Source organism: Eumetopias jubatus, unplaced genomic scaffold (assembly GCF_037043125.1).
Source record: "Eumetopias jubatus isolate StellerSeaLion01/CBP00866 unplaced genomic scaffold, mEumJub1_p1.0 scaffold_10, whole genome shotgun sequence".
NCBI lineage: Eukaryota > Metazoa > Chordata > Mammalia > Carnivora > Otariidae > Eumetopias > Eumetopias jubatus.
Genome location: NW_028274816.1, coordinates 64,543,709 through 64,569,334, shown reverse-complemented (window position 1 = coordinate 64,569,334; position 25,626 = coordinate 64,543,709). Strand labels below are relative to the sequence as shown.

The following is a 25,626-nucleotide window of genomic DNA, read 5'->3' as shown; positions in this document are numbered from 1 at the left end:
TCAACTGACTGAGCCACCCAGGAGTCCCATGATGGAGCTAGTCTTTTTTTAAATATTTTTATTGACAGAGAGAGACACAGCGAGAGAGGGAACACAAGCAGGGAGAGTGGGAGAGGGAGAAGCAGGCTCCCCGGTAAAAGCAGGGAGCCCGATGCAGGGCTACATCCCAGGACCCTGGGATCAGGGCCCGAACAGAAAGCAGACGCCAAACCGACTGAGCCACCCAGGAACCCCAAATAAAATCTTTAATAAATAAAATAAAATAACACGTGAAACGGTAATTACTTCACAAGGAGGACATGACCTCGTGGTGTCCAAACATTTGACAATGACAGACACTGTCTAGTAAGGAAATGACATTCAAATGGTTGTGATCCTTTTCGGAGCCGTCTCAGATCTTAAAAGCAATTCTGTATATCTTAGGATATGGAGTAAGGAATATTATCTGGAAAAAAAAAGTGTCCCTCGCTGGGTTGATATAATCACTGATTATACAAGCTAGAGAAGTTTTCTGAGGAAATTTGTCCACTGACTTCATAGGTACTCAACATCCCTTTTTTTTCTTCCACTCCGTAGTCCTGTCTGGAGTCTTTTCTCTCTTGTCCCTAACCAGAACTTAAATTCGCAAAACTGATCTTAAACCTTCGTTCTATATGTATTTAAAAACCAGCGAGGTAATAGTTATTAGCTCCCAGATATGAGTAGACGGAGAGAGACTTACTGGTGGTGTGTGTCCATTTGATTTTGTGGTTTGGGGGAACATAAGAAATAATATGTCTATAAACATATCTGTGATTGGTCCAGAGTACACTTCATGAAATCTGGATGCGGGTGCCTGATGAGGAGAGAAGTCCCACCCCATCCTCGAGGAGTACCGGGAACCATTGACCGCGCCCTTCGCGGTGGTCCTTTGCTTTTCCCAGGAACCTCCGCCCAGAGCCACTTACTTGGACCTATGGCTCATAGAGAACTACATTACCCAGAAGCCTAAGCGCCGCAGTCCAATGAAGGCCCGAGAGAGGGGCGTTTCCAGGAGTGCGAAAGGCGGCTGGGCGGGACTTCCGGTGTCTTCTTAGCATTGGACATTTTGTCGCTTTTTGCTAGGATCTACCGAAGCCGGGGCTTTCGATTGCTCTGTTAGGCCGGAGGTGGAGCGGTCGTCCCCGTTTCACAGAGACTAGTCGGAGGCTCGGCGTTAGCGACGCCCACCGTGGCCCCGCAGCCGCGGCGAGACTTGGGAAGGCCGTGTATGCGTCCCCGTCCTAGACCCGGGCCGCTCCGGGCCCCGCTCCGCCCACCGAGTCCGATGGCTGCGGCCGCGCCCGGGGACCCGGCTCAGGTAAACGCTCGTCCCCCGGACCCTCCCCCCACCAGACCCTAAAGGCTCGAGCCACGGCCGGGTGTCGGACGGGGCGGCGGCGGTGGGCGGGGGCCCCGTGTGCGAGCGCCGGCGTGCCGGCGTGAGGAGCGGGCTCCGGGCCGGGGGGCCTGAGGCGGGAGGAGGCTGGAGGGAGGCTGGAGGGAGGCTGGAGGGGGCCTGAGGCGGGAGGAGGCTGGAGGGAGGCTGGAGGGAGGCTGGAGGGGGCCTGAGGCGGGAGGAGGCTGGGGGGAGGCTGGAGGGAGGCTGGAGGGGGCCTGAGGCGGGAGGAGGCTGGAGGGAGGCTGGAGGGAGGCTGGAGGGGGCCTGAGGCGGGAGGAGGCTGGAGGGAGGCTGGAGGGGGCCTGAGGCGGGAGGAGGCTGCCCGCAGGGGACCGCGCGTGAGGCGGGGTCGCGCCTTTCCTGAGAAGAAGTACTCATTGTGAGGACTCTGGGAGCTATAGGGGTTTTGAATGGAAGCAGGACTTAATGTGAGTGGGGACTAAAACAGTAGCCACATTTTTCCGCAGAGCAAAACAGATTCGGCTGGGCGTGGACTATGAATGTGGGTTCTTGGAGACCGGTACGTCGGCTAGTGCGGCGGGCTGCCGAGGGTGTTGATGCTGGGTGAACCGGGAGTGGTGCCGGGAGAGAGGGAAGTGGTCAGATTCCGGGTGGACAGAACCAGCGTAGTTACTGCTGCATCAGATGTGGGTGTGATTGAAAGTAAGGAGTGAAAAACCAAGTCTTTAATTTTTGCTGTGCTCTTGTTTTTCATGGACGTCTTGAAAGTGGAAATCGTGAAGTCAGTGTAGGGAGGTTTCAGAGGGATCCTAAGTTGAATTTTGGACATGGTTGATCCTGAGATGTCTGGGCTTAGAGGTGTCATATGGGATCTGGGATGGAAGGCGTAGGCTCCTGGGAGAAGCGGCTGGGTTGGAGATATCCACAGGGTGAGAATAGTGGTCTGGACAAGGTCAGGGCCTGGAGATCAGATTTAGGGGTAGCAGTCTTACGTATGTTGTTTTATTTTATTTATTTTTATTTTGAAAGATTTTTAAGTAATCTCTACACCCAACATAGGGCTGGAGCTTACAACCCCAAGATTAAGCGTCGTGTCTGCCACTGACTGAGCCAGCTAGGTGCCCCTTAAGTGTGTTATTTTAAATGGTCCCTGGTGTGAAAGGGGAGGACTGTCGCTGGAGGGCAAGACGGAGTAGGGGAAAAAGCGTGGGCGTTCCTGACACTGCACCAGGAGGAAGGAGCCCTGTCATTTGAAAGGGTTCTGCCCAGTGTCTGCATGCAGAGAAGGCTGTAGGGCATGAGGATCCCGGAATGGCATGGTGACCCACCAAGGTTGGGGTTCTGTAGAATGGCTACAGTCTGATGACCTCACCCTCACTTTTGAACAGCCTGTCCTAAAAGAAACACACATTGAAAAGCGCCTCCAGTGCTCGGAGTGATGTCATGTCACTCAGTCTTGCCAGAGACTTAAAATACCTCAATACCGTATGATAGATTGTCTCAGCCTCTTTATGTCTTTGACTAAAATTTTCCACGGACAGACTCACTGGGGTCATCTTGCCTCACAGGAAGTTCCTACCAAAGCATTCCTCTAATACAAGTTGTTCCAACACAAGAGATGTTTCTGCTCACATGCCCTAGATGTGATTTTTATGAGTATAGTGGAGGCAGAACTCCACCTGTAACCATCTTAGCTTGGACTCTTTTTTTTTAAGATTTTATTTATTTGACAGAGACACAGCAAGAGAGGGAACACAAGCAGGGGGAGTGGGAGAGGGAGAAGCACACTCCCCGCTGAGCAGAGAGCGGGATGCGGGGCTTGATGCCAGGACCTTGGTATCATGACCTGAGCCGGAGGCAGCCGCTTAACCAACTGAGCCACCCAGCCGCCCCTCTTTTTTTTCTTTTTTAATTGAAGTATATTGACACACAAAATTACATTAGTTTCAGTGTACAAGACAGGTTTATACATTATTGGCTGGGACTCAAGAAACATTAACAAGCAAAAAATAGTTTATTGATGTGTGCAGCACAGGTGGGAGAAACCTAAATCAAAAGTAACTCAAAATGGTGGTTCAGGGTTCCAGTTGATATAGCGTTTCAACAAAGAATAAATTCGCAGAGAAATGACAGGAGTGTTAGACTTCCAAGGGCAGCAGACTGTGGGAAGGTAAACACATTGGAGGAAACTAATGTATGATTTGTTTGCAGATTCCTTTGGTGCCAGTCTCTGGGCTGGTAAGGATCTAGATCCAGTAAATGGAGAATTTATATCCTGCTTTTGGGCAGAAAAGGGAGATTTTTCTCTGTTTGCTGTTTCTTAATTGCCTTCAGCTCAAAATAATTTTTGATAATATAATTTGATAATTATTTTGGAAATAATATATTCTGGGGCGCCTGGGTGGCTCAGTCGTTAAGCGTCTGCCTTCGGCTCAGGTCATGATCCCAGGGTCCTGGGATCGAGCCCCGCATCGGGCTCCCTGTTCCGCGGGAAGCCTGCTTCTCCCTCTCCCACTCCCCCAGCTTGTGTTCTCTCTCTGGCTGTCTCTCTCTGTCAAATAAATAAATAAAATAAAATAAAATAAAATAAAAAAGAAAATAATATATTCTGGTTTCCTTCTTGAACTGCAATACAGCCAGGGAAAAAAGTTTGCATTATTTAAATTTCTAGATTATTCTCACTTTGTATCCTCTATCTGATTTTATAAGAGAATTAAACATTAATGTCCTGAAGAATCCATTGTAGATAATGAATTGATTTTTCTTCCATGCATTTAGACTGGTCCTAGGCATGTACCTTCCATGGTTTTTGTTTTGTTTTGAAGATTTATTTACTTATTTATTTGTCAGAAAGAGAGAGAGCACACATAAGCAGGGGGAGCAGCAGGCAGAGAGAGAAGCATGCTCCCCACTGAGCAAGGAGGCCAATGTGGGACTCCATCCCAGAACCCTGGGATCATGACCTGAGCCCAGGGCAGACGCTTAACTGATTGAGCCACCCAGGCATCCCCTTCCATGAGGTTTTTAAGACAATATTCACTGAAATTATTTTATGTAGGAACCAGTTCTCTTATGGAACGCTATTTGTGAAGGTCTGTTTAAGATTATGACCACACCAGGGTTGCGTGGGTGCCTCAGTTGGTTAAGCATTTGCCTTGGGCTCAGGTCATGGGATCAAGCCCCACATGGACTCCCTGCTCAGCGGAGAGCCTGCTTCTCCCTTTTCCTCTGCTGCTCCCCTTGTTTGTGTGCGTGCGCGCGCTCTCTCTCTCTCTCTCTCTCTGCCAAATAAAATCTTAAAAAAAAAAAAAATGACCACACCAATTCCAGTGTGAAGGGGTGGGTTTAACCACACCAAGTTGCAATTCTCTGACCCACCTGGGTATCCTACAGTTCAATTCAAATCTGACACTATTTGGCAGGAAATACTGTGAGATCTCACAGGTTAAGGGTTTAGTCCTGTAAGACTGTCTGCCCTTCCCCTGTCAGACACCAGTCACACATCCATGCTATCACCTGTGTTTCTGACCCAACTGGCTATAGATTGGAGGTTCCAATGACCCCCCCCCCTTGGGTTTGATTAATATACTAGAGTGGCTCACAGAACTCAGGGAAACATTTTACTTAATAGATTAATGATTTATTATAAAAGGATATAATTCAGAAACAGCCATATGAAGAGATGCATAGGGCAAGGCGTGGGGAAGGGGCACAGAGCTTCCGTACCCTCTCCTGATACACTGCTCTCCCTGAATCTCCACTTGTTCACCAACCCAGAAGCTCTCTGAACCCTGTCCTTTTGGGGTTTTGTGGAGGCTTCATTATATGGGCATGATTGATTAAATCCTCAGCAATTAGTGATTGATTAAACTCAGTCTCCAACTATCAGCTCTCTCCAGAGGTCTGGGGGTAGGACTAAAAGTTCCAACCCTCCAATCATGTGGTTGGTTCTCCTAGCAACCAGCCCTCATCCTTAGATGCCTTCCCAAAGTCACTTCATTAAGAAATCTTTTCTCTCATCACTTAGGAAATACCAACGGTTTTAGGAGCTCTGTGCCAGAAACAGGGACAAAGATCAAATACATACTTCTTGTGAATCACAGTATCACACTGACCTAATAAATAACTATATCTATGTTCATAGAGAATTCAGAAAACTTAATCTGTATTGTGACTTTATTTTTGCCTTAGTGAATGTAAGTGTTTAAAAGTTCAGTGATATAAAACCAAGATGAATATCTTGTAAATGTTACATTCTTTTTTTGAATATTATATTCTTTTTTTTTTTTTTAAAGATTCCACCTATTTATTTGACAGAGACAGCAAGAGCAGGAACACAAGCAGGGAGAGTGGGAGAGGGAGAAGCAGGCCTCCCGCTGAGCAGGGAGCCCGCTGAGCAGGGAGCCCGCTGTGGGACTTGATCCCGGGACCCTGGGATCATGACCCGAGCCGAAGGCAGACGCTTAATGACTGAGCCACCCAGGCGCCCTATCATCTTAATATCACCTATATGCTTATTCTTTGTTTGATTCTCTTTCTGAGAGAATAGGCAAGAGCAAGTAATTTATACATTTGGTACCCACAATTCTTTTCAGTTTTTTACTTTAAATATTTTATATATTTGAATTATAAAAAAAGATTGTCAGACTATTAAATGTATACACAAACTTTATACAGTCTAATAAATGGTCCTTCATTACAAAAATAGAGAAAAACTAAAAAGAAGAATGGAATGAAGTAAGACAAAAATACTAATAAGAGGGTTGGAGTGATTATATTAATATGAGAAATTGTCAGCTTCAGAAAGTAATATTACCAAAGATAACACAGGGACATTTAAAATATTAGATAAGTAATTTAATCAAGAAAATGTAAGAATGCTAAATATTTGTACATAAGAATAAGCCTTCAAAAATTCTTTTAAAATGTTTTTTCTATTTTAACTTTTTTTCTAAAGATTTATTTGAGGGGCGCCTGGGTGGCTCAATCGTTAAGCGTCCACCTTCGGCTCAGGTCACGATCCCAGGGTCCTGGGATTGAGCTCCACATTGGGTTCCCTGCTCCGCAGAAGCCTGCTTCTCCCTCTTCCACTCCCCCTGCTTGTGTTCCCTCTCTTGCTGTCTCTCTCTCTCTCTCTCTGTCAAATAAATAAATAATCTTTAAAAAAAAAAAGATTTATTTGGGGGGTAGAGAGAGAAAGCACACACAAGTGGGAGAGATAGAGGGAGAGAGAATCTCAAGCAAACTGTGCTGAGTATGGAGCCTGACTTGGGGCTTGATCCCTTGACCCCGAGTTCACGACCTGAATGGAAACCAAGAGTCAGAGGCTTAACTGACTGTGTCACCCAGGTGCCCCTTAATTTTATTATTCTTTTAAGTAATCTCCACATCCAAAGTGGGCTTGAACTCAAAACCCTGAGATCAGGGGTCGTGTGGTCTACCAACTGAGCCAGCCAGCAGCCCCCCCAAATGATTTTAATAATTAATAGAGTAGCACAAAAACAGTAAGGATATAGAAGACACCACCAATATCATCAGCTAACTTGATTAAATAAATATGCCTAAAACATTGCTCCATATTACAGCAGAATGCACATTCTTTTCAACTACACATGGAATATTCACCAAGATAAACTATATGCTGGGACATAAAATAAATTTCAGTAAGTTTTAAAATCGAGTTAATATAGAATGTATTCTCTAAAACATAAAAACCACAGACATTTAAATTTTACAGAACACTCATCAAAAAGTAAAAGAAGACGGGAGCCTGGGTGGCTCAGTTGGTTAAGCAACTGCTTTCGGCCCAGGTCATGATCCTGGAGTCCCGGGATCGAGTCCCACATCAGGCTCCCTGCTCGGCGGGGAGTCTGCTTCTCCCTCTGACCCTCTTCCCTCTCGTGCTCTCTATCTCTCATTCTCTCTCTCTCAAAAAAAAAAAAAAAAAAAAAAAGTAAAAGAAGACAAGGGAAACCAATAGAAGATAAACTGGGAGCATAATTTTGTAAAATAGGCAAGGATGATTTAAATATAGCATTAAAAAATAAAATATATGGAAAATGGATAAAGATTGCTATTAGAATTCAAGACTTCTATTTCATAAAGCTCATGGCAGCCAAAATTTAGAGTTAAGAAAGATTGAGAGAGGTTTTTCTTTTGGGGAAGATGGCAGAGTAGGAGGGCGCCTGGGTGGCTCAGTTGGTTAAGCAACTGCCTTCAGCTCAGGTCATGATCCTGGAGTCCCGGGATCGAGTCCCACATCGGGCTCCCTGCTCAGCGGGGAGTCTGCTTCTCCCTCTGACCCTCTTCCCTCTCATGCTCTCTGTCTATCATTCTCTCTCTCAAATAAATAAATAAAATCTTTAAAAAAAAAAAAGATGGCAGAGTAGGAGGATTGTAAGGTCACCTTGTCCCATGGATACTCCTAGGTAATGTACACTTCAGTGTAAACAAACCAGAAAATGACCCAGAGACTGGTAGAACAGACTCTCCGCAGGTAAATGTAGAGAAGAGGCCACATCCTCTCCCACAAGGCAGAGACATGATAGGGAACCAAACTGACCTACAAGACTATCTGTGGAAGGGAAGGACACTGTTGGCACAGAGAAGGGAGAGGAGCAGACCTGATACCAGGTACGCAGGGCACCAGGAACCCACACTGGGAAAACTAATACCCATAATATTTGGCTTTGAAAACCAGAAGGGCTTAACTTCTTGAGTTCTTAAAATCAGGGATGCCTAACACCTGGAACTTTAAAAATCAGTGGCTTGGAGGGTGATAGGAAACTGAGTCCCTGACCTTAAAGAGACAGCATAAAAACAGCCCCACTGAGATACAGCATAGATGCAGCAGTTTGGGGAAAAATGCCTGATATATACTGAAAGGAGATTTATTTGCTGGTTTCAAAACATGTGCTGGAGGGGCAGGGATTTTTAGGAGACTTCTCCAAGAATAAAAGTATGTCAGATGCCATTTTCTTCCCCTGGGCCCCTAGGCTAGATACATGGACACCTGCAGGAACCATTGCAGAATGAACTCTCTTCACCTAGCTTGCCATTGGCACGCCCCACCCTCTCTAATCCAGCGTCACGAGTCCATCCAAAGTGGCTGTAGGTCCCCTGCCACAGCAGACCAGTGAAAACGCAGCTAGTACCATATGTGTCATGCTCTCCTGTGGACCCCACTCAGCAGGAGTTCTCTAAAGTGACTTTAGTTCCTCTCCCACAAGCAGAACAGCAGAGACCTTGCTAGCATGCTCACGTTCTACAGCAGACCCACCCCTCCAACACCCCTTCTACAGGACTCTTATCAAAAGAGGTGCCACAAGCGTAGCAGTGTGCAGGCAGTCTGAACAGGGGCTAGCACCACTGCAAAGTGACTTCTGTCCTGGGGAGAAGGGAAGGTAAGCATACACAACAGTTTGCGGCCCCAGCGCTGGGTTGGGGGCAGACATTTGGGCTGATTGCAGGCTACGCCAACCAATGAAAGCCTCTCAGGACAACACAGAGTGTCCTGCTGTTCAGTGTGACTGCAGCTCTGGCAAATGCCTGATTTGACTCAACTCAAGCCCAGGGTGGCACCAGACTGCCCCATTAACAACACAGGGACCAAACCTTGCCCACAACAGGCAGAGAGCTACTGCAGATTACTGAACTGAAGGCAAAAGTGGCTCAGCCACAATGGTAGAGTGCCCATACACACATAGGGGACACCGCTAAAGCACCAGGTTCTGGTGAAAAGGTAAGATTGCACTGCAGGGAACTACAGAACCTTTTCCTCATAAGGAATTATTCACGACCAGTAAATCAGCCCTAGAAGAAATGTTAAAGGGGACTCTTTAAGCAGAAAGGAAAGACTATAAACAGGAGTAAGAAAATTAGGAAGATCAAAAGCAGTAAAATTAAATATATCTATAAAAATCAGTAGAGGGATTCACAAAAGGATATAAAGTACAACACCATAGACTTAAAATGTGGGGTGGAGGAAGAGGATTAAAGAATGGGTTCAAACTTGTGAGTATCAGCTTAATATAGACTGTTATATGCATAAGATATTATATACAAATCTAATGGAAACCACAAATCAAAAACCAGTAATAGGTATGCAAAAAAGGGACAGGGGAGAAATCTGAGTGTATCGCTAAAGAAAAGCCAGAAAACAGAGCAGAAGGCAAAGGAAGAAAGGAACAGAGAAGAACTACAAAAATAATCACAAAACAAGTAACAAAATGGCAATAAGTACATACATATCAACAATTACTTTGAATGTAAATGGACCATATGCTTCAATCAAAAGACATAGGGTGATGGATTGGGTAAAAAAGCAAGACCCATCTATATACTGCCTACAAGAGACTCATTTATGACCCCCAAATCCATGCAGATTGAAAGGGAAGGGATGGAAAAGCATTCATTGTATAAATGGAAATGAAAAGAAAGCCAGGGTACCAATACTTACGTTGGACAAAATAGGCTTTAAAACAAAGTCTGTGGGCGCCTGGGTGGCTCATTTGGTTGAGCGACTGCCTTTGGCTCAGGTCATGATCCTGGAGTCCCGGGATCGAGGCCCACATCGGGCTCCCTGTTCAGCAGGGAGTCTGCTTCTCCCTCTGACCCTCTTCCCTCTCGTGCTCTCTATCTCTCATTCTCTCTCTCTCTCAAATAAATAAATAAAATCTTAAAAAAATAAAACAAAGTCTGTAATGAGAGAAAGAAGGGCACTATGTAATTATAAAGAGAACAATCCAACAAGAAGATATAATTATTTTAATTAATTATGAACCCAACATGTGAACACTCATATACATAAAGCAGCTAATTACAAAGGGAGTAATTGATAGTAATACAATAATAGTAGGGGACATTAACACCCTAATTACATCGATGGACAGATCATCCAAACAAAGTCAACAAGGAAACAGTGACATTGAATGACACGTTGGACCAGATATATCTAACATATATTCAGAACATTCCATTCGGAAACAACAGAATATACATTCTGCTCAATTGCATGTGGAACGTTATCTGGAATAGATCATGCTAGGCCACAAAACAAGTCTCAACGAATTCAAAAAGATTAAAGTCATACCATGCATCTTTTCTGACCACAGTGCTATGAAACTAGAAATAAATCACAAGAAAAAACTTGTAAAGAAGACAAATACAAGAACACAAATTCAGAAAAAATCTGTAAAGCCACAAATGGTGGCTCAGATTGTTGAGCGTCTGCCTTCGACTCAGGTCATGATCTCCACATCCTGGGACTGAGCCCCACATCAGGCTCCCAGCTTAGCAAGGAGTCTGCTTCTCCCTCTCCCTCTGCCTCTCCCCCCTGCTTGTGCTCTCTCTGTTTCTCTCAGATGAATAAATGAAATCTTTAAAAAAATATATATATATACATGGAGGTTAAATAACACCCTACTAAACAATGTTATTCAACCAAGAAATCGAAGAAATAACAAAATACATGGAGACAAATGAAAATGAAAACACAACAGTCTGGGGCGCCTGGGTGGCTCAGTTGGTTAAGTGACTGCCTTCGGCTCAGGTCATGATCCTGGAGTGCCGGGATCGAGTCCCACATCAGGCTCCCTGCTCAGCGGGGAGTCTGCTTCTCCTCTGACCCTCCCCCATCTCATGATCTCTCTCTTTCTATCTCATTCTCTCTCTCAAATAAATAAATAAATCTTAAAAAAAAAAAAAAAAAAGAAAATGAAAACACAACAGTCCAAAATCTTTGAGATGCAGCAAAAGCCGTCCTAACTGGGAATTTTATAGCAATACAGGCCTACCTCAGGCAGCAAGAAAAATCTCAAACAACCTAACCTTACACCTAAAGGAGCTAGAAAAAGAACAAATGGAACCCCAAACCAGTAGAAGAAAAGAAATGATAAAAATTAGAGCAGGAATACAATAGAAATTAAAAATAGAACAGATCAATGAAATCAGGAGCTGCTGCTTTGAAAAGACGAACAGAACTGATAAACCTTTAGCTACACTGATCAAAAATCAAATTAAAAATTAAAAAGAGGACTTAGAATCAAAAATGAAAGAGGAGAAATAACAACCAACACCACAGAAATACAAAGGATTGTAGGAATGTAATATTATATGCTAACAAATTGGATAATCTAGAGGAAATGGATAAATTACTAAAATCATGCAACCTCCCAAAACTGAATCAGGAAGAAAGAAAATTTGAACCCTCTGATTACCAGCAATAAAACTGAGTCAGTAATCAAAAATCTCCCAACAGGGCACCTGGTTAAGCGTCTGCCTTTGGCTCAAGTCTTGATCCCAGGGTCCTGGGATCGAGTCCCGCATTGGGCTCCCTGCTCCTTGGGAGCCTGCTTCTCCCTCTGCTTCTCTCTCTCTCCCCTTCTCTCTCTCCCTCTGTCTGTCATGAATAAATAAATAAAATAAAAAAAAAAAAATCTCCCAACAGGTGTGCCTGGGTGGCTCTGGTCATGATCCCAGGATTCCAGGATCAGGCCCCATGTCGGGCTCCTTGCTCAGTGGGGAAGCCTGCTTCTCCCTCTCCCTCTGCCTGCCACTTCCCCTGCTTGTGCTCTTTCTCTCTCTGTCTCTCTTTGTCAAATAAATAAATAAAATCTTTTTAAAAAAAATCTCCCAACAAACAAAAGTCTAGGGTTAGAGATGGCTTCTCTGGTGAATTCTACCAAACACTGAAAGAAGAGTTAATACTTACTCTTCTCAAACTATTCAAAAAAGAAAAAGAAGAGGAAGGAAAGCTTCCAGATTTATTTTACAAGGCTAGTATTACTCTGGTACCCAAACCGGATAAAGACATTCCAAAAAAAACACAAAAAACAAAAAACTACAGGCCAATATTTCTGAACATAGGTGCAAAAATTCTTAAGAAAATGCTAGCAAACTGAATCCAACGAAACATTCAAAAAATCATTGACCGTGATCAAATGGGATTTATTCCTGGGATGCAAGGTGGTTCAATATTTGCAAATCAATCTGATACATCATATCAACAAGAGATAGGATAAAAACCACACGATCCTTTGAATAGATGTAGAAAAAGCATTTGACAAAATACAACATCCACTCAAAAACCCTCAACAAAGTAGGTTTAGAAGAAATACACCTCAACATGATAAAGGCCATATATGGAAAACCCACAGCTAACATACTCAATGGTGAAAAACTGGGAGCTTTACCCCTAAGATCATGAGCAAGACAAGGATGTCCACTGTCACCACTTTTATTCATCATAGTATTGGAAGCCCTAACCAAAGCAGTCAGACAACAACAAGAAATAAAAGGCAGCCAAATTGGTAAGGAAGAAGTAAAACTTTCACTATTCGCAGAGGATATGATACTTTATATAGAAAACCCAAAAGATTCCTCCAAAAAACTACCAAACTGATAAATGAATTCAGTAAGTTCACAGGATACAAATCCATTACATTTTCATACACTAATAATGAAGTAACAAAGAGAAAACAATCACATTTATAATTGCACTAAAAATAACAAAATGCCTAGGGATATACTTAAACAAGGAGGTGAAAGACCTGTACTATGAAAACTATAAAACACTGATGGAAGAAAGTAAAGATGACTAAAACAAAGAGAAAGATTCCATACTCATGGAATGGGAGAATAAATATTGTTAAAATGTCCCTTTTACCTAAAGCAGTCTATACATTTAATGCAATCCCTATTAAAATACCAACAACAGGGCGCCTGGCTTAGTCATTAAGTGTCTGCCTTCGGCTCAGGTCATGATCCCAGGGTCCTGGGATCGAGCGCCACATCGGGCTCCCTGCTCTGCGGGGAGCCTGCTTCTCCCTCTCCCACTCCACCTGCTTGTGTTCCCTCTCTCGCTGTGTCTTTCTCTGTCGAATAAATAAATAAAATCTTTAAAAAAAATAAAATACATTTTTCACAGAACTAGGACAAATAATCCTAAAATTTGTATGGATCTATAAAAGACCCCAAGTAGCCAAAGCAATCTTGAAAAAGAAGAAAAAAACTGGAGGTATCACAATCCCAGATTTCAAGATATACTACAAAGCTCTAGTAATCTAAACATGGTACTGGCAGAAAAATAGACACATAGGTCAATAGAACGGAACAGAGAGCTCAGAAATAAGCCCACCACTATATGGTCAATTAATCTTCAAGAAAGGAAGCAAAAAACAATGAATCATGGAACACCACATCAAAAACAAATGATGTAATATGGTGATTAACATAACAATAAAAAATTAAAAAAAAAAAAGGAAGCAAAAATATCCAAAGAGAAAGTCTCTTCAATAAATGGTGTTGGGAAAACTGGACAGCTATATGCAAAACAATGAAACTGGATCACTTTCTTAACACCATACACAAAAATAAACTCAAAATGGATGAAAGACCTAAGTGGAAGACCTGAAACCATAAAAATCCTAGAAGAGAGCACAGGTAGTAATTTCTCTGACCGGCCATGGCAACATTTTCTAGATATCTCTCCTAATCCAAGGGAAACAAAATATAAACAAAAATAAAATACTGGGACTACATCCAAATAAAAAGGTTTTGCAGAGGGGCGCCTGTGTGGCTCGGTTGAGTGGCTGCCTTCGGCTCAGGTCGTGATCTCAGGGTCCTGGGATCGAGCCCCGCATCGGGCTCCCTGCTCGGCGGGAAGCCTGCTTCTCCCTCTCCCACTCCCCCTGCTTGTGTTCCCTCTCTGGCTCTCTCTCTGTCAAATAAATAAATAAAATCTTAAAAAAAAGTTTTTGGAGAGTGAAGAAAACAATCAACCAAACAAAAAGACCACCTAGTGAATGGGAGAAAATCTTTAAAAATGATATATCCTATAAAGGGTTAGTATCTAAAATATATAAAGAACTTACACAACTCAGCACCAAAAACCAAACAATTTAGTTAAAAAATGGGCAGAAGACATGAACAGATATTTCTCCAAAGAAGACATCCAAATGGCCAACAGACCCATCAAAAGATGCTCAAGATCACTCATCATTAGGGAAATGAAAATCAAAACCACATTGAGCTATCACACCTGTCAGAATGGCTAAATTCAAAACCACAAGAAACAAGTGTTGGAAAGGATCCCTTGTGCACTGTTGGTGGTAATGCAAGCTGGCAAGGTGACATATATAATTCATCTCCAAAGGACTGTTACTCAGCCATAAAAAAGAATGAAACTTCGCCACATGGGATAATGTGGTTGGATCTAGAGGGTATAATGCTAAGTGATCATTGGTCAGAGAAACACAAATACCATATGATTTCAATTGTATGTGGAATTTAAGAAAAAAAACAAATGAGGAAAAAGTGAAACAGAAAACAAGACTCTTAAATATAGAGAACAAATGTGGTTACCAGATGGGAGGTGGGTGGGGGATGGGTGGAAAAGCTGAAGGGGATTAAGAGTACATTTATGATGAGCTCTGAGTAGTGTGTAGAATTGTTGAATCACTCTATTGTCCACATGAAACTAACATAACACTTTGTTAATTATACTGAAATTTAGGGAAAAAGTTGAGAGAGGATATCTCCAATGTCTAAAATTAGGAAGGGATCAACACATAGTCCATACAAAGAAATAGTATGAATCAGAGCAAGAAATAAGACTCTAGTCTAAATGGACAAAATATGAGTGGTCAATGGAAGGGGGGACCCAAGTGGCTATCAGACCTATGAAAATATATACAAACACATTTAAATTTAGGAATTCATACCAAGTACAACTGTCTTTACCAAACACATAATAGAATGTAAAGACAATTCTAAGTCATCTGAAAATTTTACTAGAACTAACCTCATGAATATAGACACAAATAGTACTAAGACTATGTTGATAACGTTCAGCAGTATATAAAATGTACTATACACCAAAACCAAAAGAGATGTATTCCAGTGATGCCAGGTTGCTTTAATATTAGAAAAACAAAGAATGTTATCTAACATAGTAACAGCTTAAAGAAGAAAAATCATATCAATTTGTGCAGAAAAATCACTAGCATAAGTGAATGTAACAGCGCTATGTATAGGTTCTCTCCTTTTACATAAATGTATAAATACACACATAGGAGGTAGATAAAGTTGTGAGTGAACTGTAGTCTATATGTAAACAATGTGTAGAACACAACAATTGATAACATTTTTACAGATCAGTTCTATAGCATCAGTAAAATTCTTAGGAATGAGTATAATGAAGTATGTTTAAGTTCTTTTATTAACATTCATTTCCATATATTGAAAACTACAAAGTTGTTGTCTGAATATTACCGAAACTTCATTGTTGAAACCTACAAACACTTCTGCTGAGAGAAATTAAAGGTGTCCTAAATAAATGGTATGATATTTTCCATAGAATTCAGTGGCTTCATTTTTTCTCCCTAGAAGTGTACAGTACCCCCTTTGGTCTTCAGTATTAAAGGATATTGTCCTTTCGGACATGGAACCTGGTGAGTGCGAGTCAGGAATTCCAGTCTGAGCTTCCATTGAATAGAGAGATCTACCTGAGGCCCAGTTTGCCTCAGGACAGTTGGAGAGGTTTGGGGGGTGAGTTTTCTGGTTCCCACAAGAGATGAACACCTGGGACCCTCTGCATCAAGAGTGCAGGTTAAGAGGGTGTGGGTGGTCCGGGGTCACTTTCTTCCATTGTGAAGGGTTTGAAGTGCTGGGAGAATGACCAGAGAATAGCATGTAGTTCCCCAGGCAATAATCCCAACCACCCTGTGTTTTAGATACTCTTATTTCCCCCATGTCAATGACAAGGAAATGGAGGCTTAGAGAGGTGAGGCTTCCTGTCCAAGGAACCATAATCACTAATGGGATTACTTGCTGCAAACCCAGGTAGCTTCCCTCTAGAGCTCAGGCCCTGAATTCAGATGCCATCTGCCAGATTCCATTGCCAATTTGAACCCAAAACGCTATGTGATTGGTTATAATTCAAGTTCAACGTTTGTGAATTTGAACATAAGATCTAGAAGAAATGTGCTACAAAATTTGAAATGATGTCCACCTTTAGCTACCATTTAGTCCGAAGGAAAAAATATTTCTTAAATTGTAAATCTTAATCATCTTGCTTAGAAAAACATATCCTTTGTGCAATGGGCTACCCGAAATGTACAAAAGCATTCTGTATGTTTGATAACTTTTTTCTTGGAATAATTTTGAATGTCACAGATTGTACACACTATGCCATCCTGTAAAATTTTTAATCATTCTTGCTAAGGCTACTTGTTGGTCTGGGGTATGTGTATTTGAATTTTCATAGATACTGTCTTTAATTCTGCAAATAGGCAATCTGGATTCACCTTCCACCACGTGGGTACGTGAGAGCCCTGTTTTGTGGTGATGAGGTTCGTATCCAGCGCTAACTGTACGCCTTATTTTTAGTGCTTTATATATAACATCACCAAGATGTAGGTACTGTTTTTTCTTGCCATTTTAATAAATGGAGCGTTATGTGTGAGGAACATTTAAATATCATCAGAGACGTCTGCCAGGGAGGTTTTGTCTTCATTTTTCATTTTATATCACGGAGGTGAAACTGTTCTCCTCGTGTCCCGAATTAGGAGGGGTGAGGCACACTTGGGTGGCTCAGTGGGTTAAGCGTCTGACTCTTGGTTTTGGCTTAGGTCGTGATCTCAGGGTCCTGGGATTGAGCTCTAGGTTTGGCTCCCCACTCAGCCGGGAGTCTGCTTGTGGATTCTCTCTCTCCCTTTGCCCTTCCACCTGCTCATGCTCTCTCTCTCTCTCTCTCTCTTTTCGCTCTCTCGGATAAGTAAATAAACCTTTAAAACAATTAGGAAAGGTGAGGCTGAGATATACAAATCCTGAACCTCCAAAATACCCAGGGACAGTTCATTTGTGCTTAGGGCATGGGCCACCTGCTGGAGACTTGAAGAGGAGGCATGAAGCGCAAAATGTGGCTTGGGAGCAACTGGCAAGCTCAGCATACCTTAGGCTTTCAATAAATGATTCCTTTGCCTTCCACCTTCTGACCACCCTGGCTTCCTTTCTGAGCCCTGTGGAATGGTGGTTACTACAATACCCAGAAGGCTCTGCAACGTGAGGTGGCAGCTCCCGGCCAGTGATGGCCCAGGAGAGGGAGTCTTCCTGCCAGTGCTTCAGTCACAGCAGGTTTTCCAGAGTCTCTTCTTTGTGGTGGCTATATTGTTTTGTTTTGTTTGTTTGTTTTCAGAGAGGACTGTGTATTGGAAGGCAGGTGGGCCATCCTGGGAGACTTGCTCAAAGAGTTAAGGCAGGATTCCCACAGGCAGAGGGGATAGCTGACTGCTGGAAACTACGGTTATTCAGAGATAATGGACCCCCCCCCCCAAGAGGGCAGGCTTCAAATTAAGTCAAGTGGTATGAAAACCTGTGTGCAAGAAATCAAGGGAATTCTAAATTCTGTCTCCCTAACATGACCAAAGCTGTAGCAGGGAAATGTGCACAGAGACTCTTTGAGCTGTGGAAGAGTCATGGGCACTGACTGCTTATGCCTAGCTGCAAGAATGATCCACTTTGGGCGACCCCAGTGGACTCCAGGGACTGTGCGGCCTCTATGCCAACACACAGTCAATGAAGCAGGTGTGAACTGCACTTAGCTGTGCAGCCAGCCTGGGCACCAGTTACCCAAGCTGCTTCCAAACCTATTCCCATCCTGGGAAGAAGGATTCAAGGAAAGGGTTTTAAAATGTGTTACTTCTTCTAAAATCAACATCCTAACAACTTGGTTAAGCCTGTGCAGCTGGTGGAACAGAGGCACCCTTCTGGCCCCTGGCCCTGCACGTCAGCAGCAAAGGCCACTGGGCTGATTGTGGCCCACCACACAAAGGTTACTGGTTAAGAGGCAGCAGTGTCAAGGGCATTGTCCCACCCCTACCCCCACCAGAGCTCACATGCTGGAAAAGTCCCATCTTGACCCACACTTTCTTGTAGAACCTGCTGTCAGATTTAGGAGGGGGTCCTGAAATTTCTTTGGTTGGCTCTAGGGATGGGCGATGCTCTTGATGTGAAGGCCACTGATGGCATTCAGAAAGACGAGGAAGGAGGTGGTGAACGTGCACCAAAATGTCAGGGTGAAGCCGGTGAGTGTGACCTGGTTCCAGGGGAGGATCACAACACTCAGGAGCCCCACCCCCACCCCAGACGAGAGGATGAAAGAGGAGGACAGAGCCCACGGTCCACTTGCACCACGAGTGGAGGTCTTCACAGACCGGGGACACCGTGGCAAGGTCCAGGCCCAAAATGGCAGCCATTGTGGTGGCTCTTTTGGCTGCTGCTTTTCTTGTGCCTGTGCTGTAAGATTAATATACCTCTATGTGGTATGTTGGTTTCTAGGGGTGTAGAGTGACCAAGGGGAGCACTAGCATCTCCATCTCCAGCCGTCGTGCTGCTACTCTTGTTTTATCTACAGGCTTCGGTGAGGACTGCTAAGCTTATGGCTGTGTGCTCACCTTCCCCCAAATGGAATATTTGTTCCTTTATTCCATCCCCGAAATTGTGTCTCTGCGCCCTGAGGACATGGACTCAGTCCAAGCAAGCAGTCATGTGGAGAGATTCCCCAGTAGGACCCAGAGAGATAAACCCATCCTAGGCAGGTAGAGATGCTTGGAGGTGAGGCTGAGCTGTGTTCAACACAACATGGGTCTCATCCCTTTCTGGTGGAGGCAGCAGAGGGCGAGAATTCTAGCCTAAAATGGTAAGCTCAACCTCTGTCCTGAGGGTGGCGGGAGCCATAGGGAATTTGGAGCGCTCTCAGCAGGCTCCCTCACTGCAGAGTGGAGAAGACTGTGAAGGGCTGGGGTGCTGGTGGAGGCGGGTGTGTGGAAATAAAATAAGCCACCCAAATGAGAACAAGCAAAGGCTATTTATTCAGAGCTTGCTGGTACCATCACTTGCATTTGGCTGAGGCTTAAAGGCGGGCAAGGGAGTGGGAAAGCTGATTGGCCCCAAATTGGAAGCAGGTGCAAAAGTTAGGAACGATGGCAGTTTTTACTGAGTCTTGACCCTCCTGGTCCAGTTGCTGCAGTGGTTGTGGTTTGGCTTCTGCTGGTTGTTGCAAAGGTGGTGGGTCAGAAAACTTACGTATGTTTGTATTCATTCATTTATTTTTTTAACACAATTTTATTTATTTTAATATTTTTAGTTGAAGTCCAGTTGACATATTAGTTTCAGGTGTACAGTATAGTGTCAACCATAAAAATAAAACTGCCAGTTATTTTGCCAGCAAGAGATGGGTTTATTTAGGAATCGCAGGAGAACTGCAATCCTGGTCAAGCAAGTTATGGCAAAACCACAGGCAAGTCTCCCAAACAAAGGAGAGGAATATGCTTATTAGGGGAAGGTGGAAGTTGGGAAGGCTCTTAAAAACAAAAAGTCCATTGAAGGAAACTGGGAGTTTGAAGTATAATTGCTTCTTATGGGCTGGGCGGAGAGCTGTGATCCTCTCTCATTGGCTGGGCTGTTGGGGAGTGTGCGAGGAAAGCCTTTCCTCCTTCCGGGAGGGGATAGTAGTTTCCATGCGCAAGGTCTGTCTCATATTTGTAGAGGACTATGAGCGGTAGGGCATATGACAGGTCCCCTTCCCGTACCTCCCAAGTCCATTTTAGTGAGGTTTCCTTGTATTAATTTTCACAATAGTGATTTGACAGTTAAATACATTATGAAATGCTCAGCAAGATGAGTCTAGTCACTCTACCAAATTATTACAGTATTATTGGCTATATTTCTTATGTTATACTTTTCACCCCCATGACTTATTTGTTTTATAACTGGAAGAATTTTACCTTTATATGTGGTCACCACAGGAGAACCAAGGGGGAGGCTATGACTATAGTCCCAGGGAGTATTGATGAGCTGTGTCAGAGTGATTGCTGTAAAGGGGGCAGAACAGGTTGTGTTCTCCTTACTTTACTCGGGCCTGTTTTGTGTGCTGAAATGCATTGCGAGAGGGAGGGTGGGGAGGCAGAGATGACTCAAAGGTGTGAACGTGCTGCGGCCATCAACTGAACCCGGAAGGTCTGTTGTCAAATGGATGTTCAGAGGATTAGGTGGGGATGAGAAGGTCGGACTGTGAGGGCACAGCATGTGTCTAAGAGATAAAATAATGGCTTCCCAAAGCCATGCATGTTCTAATCCCTTGAGCCTCTGGATATGTTACCTCATGTGGCAAAAGGGACTTTATGTGTGTGATTAAATTAAGTATATTAACAACATGGAGAGATTATCCGGTGGGCCCAGTGTAGTCGCAGGAGGATGGAGTCAAAGATTTCAGGAAGTAAACAGAGGTCAGAGTGATAGTAATTGCTGGCTTTGAAGACGGAGGAAAGGGCAGAGAGTCAAGGAATGCAGGAGGTCTTCAGAAATTGGGAAAGGGAAGGAAACAGATTCTTTTGTAGAACTGCCAGAAGGAACACAATCCTGATAACTTCTTGTTTTTATCCTGGTGAAGCCCATTTTGGATTTATAATCTTTACAACTGTAAGAAGAAAAATTTGTGTTGACTTAAGCCGCAGAGCTGGTAACGATTTGTTAGAGCAGCTATAGGAAACTAATACAGTGTGCAGCGGAGAACCGGAAGAAGGCTGAGGGTACCTGAAATATGCCTGTAGTCCTGGGTGCCTGAGATTGAAGAAAAGGTACAGATTGGGAGGCCTCCAAGCAGGAATGGGGCTTTCCTTTGGCACTTGGGGCCACTGGAGGTTTGGGGCAGGACGGGATCCTGGTGGTATTGCCAAGCACTCTCTCCATGCTGTGTGCAGAGCGACATGTGAGGAGTCTGGTGTGCTGTCTGTGGTGTGGGTGAGAAGAGTTGTGGTGGGTAGCTGAAGCGGTGAGGGAGGGCTGGTCTGAGAAGTGATGTGCACAAGAGGAGTCAGTGGGAACCAATGGTCCTGCAGCCCCGTTACTGGGGGCTTCTGTGAGAACAGGGAGCCCAGGAGTATGTCTAGGAGGCCTGGTTTAGGGTACCCCCGGGGGGATTGGCTGGCAAGTGGGGAAGTGGGTGAGCATGACATTGTTGTGGGTAGACAGAGTGAGGATACTCAGTCAAGAGACTTCCTGGACCTTGTTGGCCCTGTCATTGCAGGTCTGTGTGATCTCAGAGGATGTGTTTGTGTCATTCTCCCGGGAAGAATGGATGCTCCTTGATGATTCTCAGAGACTTTTATATCAGGATGTGATGCTGGAAAACTTTGCACTTTTAGCCTCACTGGGTAAGGTCTGCATGCCAATCCCATCTGCTTTCTCTTTTTCTCCAGGGACTGCTCTGTCCTTCCCATGGTCAGATCATAGGTACTGCTTTCTTTCCCGGTTTTCTGGAGTAGGTGCTGTGAGTGCTGGGTTTGTGCTGTATGGAGTGTTCTCATCTCTTAGTGAGCCAGTCCTGAAGCCATGCAGCAAAGGGCTTGGGAGTCACAAGGTGTCGTTTGCCCAGTGGATCCCGTAGTCTTGGTCATTTTGGGGGCTGGTGAATGTCCAGAATTATGGCACCTCTGTGCCTAAAGATCAGCTCCCTTTCTCTAGGGGACATTTTCTGGGGCTTAATTGTACCAGGAGTTACAGGCACTCACATAGTCACTACTTATGGGGACCTTTGTGCAGTTCCTCTAAAACCTTCCTTCAAGGTTTTTTTTTTTAATTTTTAAAAGATTTTATTTATTCTTTAGAGAGAGAGCGAGAAAGAGAGCATGAGTGGGGGGAGGGGCAGGAGAGGGAGAGAATCCCAAGCAGACTCCGTGCTGAGCATGGAGCCCAACACGGGGCTCAATCCCATGACCCTGGGATCATGACCTGAGCTGACACCAAGAGTCAGACGCTCAACCAACTGAGCCACCCAGGCACCCCCGCCACGAGGTTTTTTTTGGTAATAATTTTTTTTTTTAACTTACGGAGTGTCATAGGATGTCTTGCTCTGGCCAGTAGTGGTTGCTCACCTGTCCTGTGCCTCTCTTAGGCATCGTATCCTCCAGATCACACTCAGTCGCCCAACTGGAGCAAAAGGAAGACCCCCAGATGGCTGCCCAGGTGGATATGACCCCAGTCTCAGAAAGAGAGGCTCAGAAGGGACCTGGACTTGGTGAGTGGATATGAGGGAAGGGCATCAAACCTAGCGGTACTCACTTTTCACACCAGTGTTCGGCTTCAAGGCTGGTGGCCATCCTTGGCACCCGTCCTTCCCCATTCTTGACACTGCAGCTTATCTCCTGTATGCCTTCTAGCCCCTTGCCATCTTCCATCTGCCCGGCACCCAGGCTGCCCCCCCCGCCGCCGCCCCGCTGGGTCTGCATCGTTCTGCAGCTTTGGCGTACACTTAACATGTCATGAGATGCGCACATATCCTTAAATAACCCTTGAGCCCCAGCTACACACTTGTAAGTGGGTCTTCCTGGGCCTGCACATGCCCTGTCTCGACAGCCAGATACCTGCTGGAAGCCATTTGCTGTTCTCTGTTCTCTGTCCACATGTCCTTGTCCTCAGGAGGCTCCCTTCATTCAGTGCCCTTCAGAGACCTGGTCTGCATTGCAGCCCCTTCCTCAGCCTGTCCCTACCTCTCTTGTCCTGTAAACAGCCCCACTGAGGTGTTCCCAGGTGTGTCGTGCACGCAGTAGTGATGGGGTTGCCCCTACCCGGAAGTCTGACACGCATGTCAGCGGCACTCCTCTGCTTTCAGGTGGTCGGTGTGCCGTGGAAGATGAGGCTACGTCCCCTGAGCAGAGTGTTTCTTTAGAAGGAGGGTCACGAGTCAGGACTCCGGGGGCAGGTCTGAAGCCCCAGCCGCGTGACGTATCTGGCTCAGTATGGAAAGAAACCTTACACCTGACTGAGTACCAGGGGGGAGAAGCCAGGTTGGAACCACACACGGGCGGGGCCTGTTGGAAGCACTTCTGGCTCAGTGCAAACGTCCATCAGCACCACACTGCAGAGAAACCCTTCAGAAGAGATGAGGGCAGGGACTCGGTGAACAGCTGCAGATTCTATGTGCCAGAGAAGACCTATACACACAGTGAGGGTAGAAGGGACTTTACAGCCACCTCTGACCTTCATCAGCACCAGGTCCCCCACAGTAGGATGAAGTCCCACAAGAACACCAGGCTTGGGGGAGCCCTTCACCCTGGACAGCGGCATCACAAGTGCATCGAATGTGGGAAATTGTTCACCCGCAAAGACACACTTACTCGGCACCGGAGAATCCACACTGGAGAAAGGCCTTATGAGTGCAGCAAATGTGGGAAATTCTTTAGTCAAAGCTGTGACCTTTTTAAACATGAGACCATACACACTGGAGAAAGGCCTTATGAGTGCAGTGAATGTGGGAAATTCTTTAGACAAATCTCTGGCCTGATCGAACACAGGCGAGTTCACACGGGTGAAAGACTCTATCAGTGCAGTAATTGTGGAAAATTCTTTAGTAGTAAGTCTAACCTCATTAGACACCAAGAAGTTCACACAGGAGCAAGGCCTTATGTATGTAGCACATGTGGGAAAGAGTTCAGCCGTAAACACACACTTGTTCTGCACCAGAGGACTCACACTGGAGAAAGGCCTTATGAGTGCAGTGAGTGTGGGAAGGCCTTTAGCCAAAGTTCCCACCTTAATGTACACTGGAGAATTCATAGCAGTGATTATGAGTGCAGCCGATGTGGGAAAGCCTTTAGCTGCATCTCTAAACTCATTCAGCACCAGAAAGTTCACTCTGGAGAAAATCCTTACGAGTGCAGCAGATGTGGGAAAGCCTTTACCCAAAGGCCAAATCTTATTCGGCACTGGAAAGTTCATACTGGAGAACGGCCTTACGTGTGCAGCAAATGTGGGAAAGAGTTTAACCGCAAACACACACTTGTTCTCCATCAGAAGATTCATACTGGAGAAAAGCCTTAATACCACAGCAGATGTGGGGAATCCTTTAGCCAAGGCCCCCAACTTATTGTCCATTTGAGAATTCCTAGCAGTGATTAGGAGTGCAGCAGACATAGGACAGTCTTTACCCAAGCACCAAACTTTATTCAGCACTGGAAAATCCACACTGGACAAAGGCCTCAGCAGTACAGGGAATGTGCCGTCTCCTTGTTGAGCCTAACAGCTCTCTCCAGAGGGAAGCTCTGAGAGTAGGCTTTGTGAGGGAGCCATCATTCCAAAGTGGTACCTCAGACATAGGAACTTCTGCACTGGGGAGGTTCCTTGTGAGTGCCTGGTATGTCAGGTGCTATCAGGAGCTGTGTTGCACATTGTAAACTGCCAAGTCCCTTTGCCAGTGGCAAAAGCCGTGCCACTATGACCATCTGTCAGTCCCACAGTGTGTCAGTCACTCCAGCATGCTTAGGCAGGTAGACCTGTGCTGTCTCCACAGTCCCTAGAAGGAGTCATGATTGGCCTCCATGGCCCATGGGGGGCCTCATTTCCTCCCTTTTGTCTGGGTTAAGCATGGAAAAAATCACACAAGATGGGTTTTCCAGGTAGCTTGCAAAGGTTTATCTTCATGGACTTTTTCATCTTGTGTGATGCTCATTGTGGATGTGTATTGTCTCACGGCCTCCAGCCCTGGAAGCACATGCCTCACCTCACTCATGTTTGTACAATAATAAAGGGGTTATTCTTTGAGCTACTTTTATTTTTTTAAGATTTTATTTATTTATTAGAGAGAGAGCCCGAGCGGGGGTGGGGGGCTGCACAGAGGGAGAGGGAGAAGCAGGCTCCCTGCTCGATTCCAGGGTCCTGGGAATCATGACCTGAGTTGAAGGCAGATGCTTAACTGAATGAGCCACGCAGGTGCCCCTCTTTGAACTACTTTTAATCTGGAAGGTTCTGCTCATTGTGTGTTGAGGACACAGTTGTGTTCTACCAACATGAAAGGATAAAGTTTGTGGGAGTCCCCAGTTTTTCATGTCTCAGAGGGGACACGATGATGGCAGAGAAAAGCTCTCACTCCAGGTTTGGCCTACTTTGCATTGCTACCCAAGGTCTTATGGGAAAGACTTAGGAACTTTGTGAGACCTGTCATGCAGCCTGGGTGCTAGTTTAATTTGTGGGTCCATAAGTAACTATGTGGGGAGGTTTTTGTGACAACCTCCAGTGCATCTGGAAGCAGAATGAGTTTAGTCCCTTGTCCCCATGGAATGTTTCATATCCCCAAGCACTATTAAGAGGAGACTGGCCTCCAGTACCTGGCAAGGACCCTGAATTCAGAATTCAGTAGGTAGACGTCACTGGCTGGAAGACCACAGGAGCCAGGTGGGAACTATAATGGA

General features: G+C 44.9%; 1 protein-coding gene across 1 annotated transcript; it reads left to right on the top strand.

The window, feature by feature from the left end:
• The first annotated feature begins 1,085 nt into the window (after nt 1–1,085).
• On the top strand, nt 1,086–24,974 carry ZNF671 (zinc finger protein 671). Its single transcript, XM_028093346.2, has 4 exons — nt 1,086–1,339; nt 21,468–21,594; nt 22,335–22,457; nt 23,052–24,974. Exons 1-4 carry the CDS (start codon nt 1,250–1,252, stop codon nt 24,257–24,259), a joined length of 1,548 nt encoding a protein of 515 aa, XP_027949147.1. The 5' UTR covers nt 1,086–1,249; the 3' UTR covers nt 24,260–24,974.
• Nucleotides 24,975–25,626: the final 652 nt, after the last annotated feature.

Excerpts from the sequence above, each read along its gene's own strand:
- ZNF671 (XM_028093346.2), top strand. The coding sequence starts at position 1,250 with ATGCGTCCCCGTCCTAGACCCGGGCCGCTCCGGGCCCCGCTCCGCCCA. Across the intron at positions 21,595-22,334 it reads TGCACTTTTAGCCTCACTGG|GCATCGTATCCTCCAGATCA; the intron begins GTAAGGTCTGCA and ends TGCCTCTCTTAG. Across the intron at positions 22,458-23,051 it reads TCAGAAGGGACCTGGACTTG|GTGGTCGGTGTGCCGTGGAA; the intron begins GTGAGTGGATAT and ends CTCTGCTTTCAG.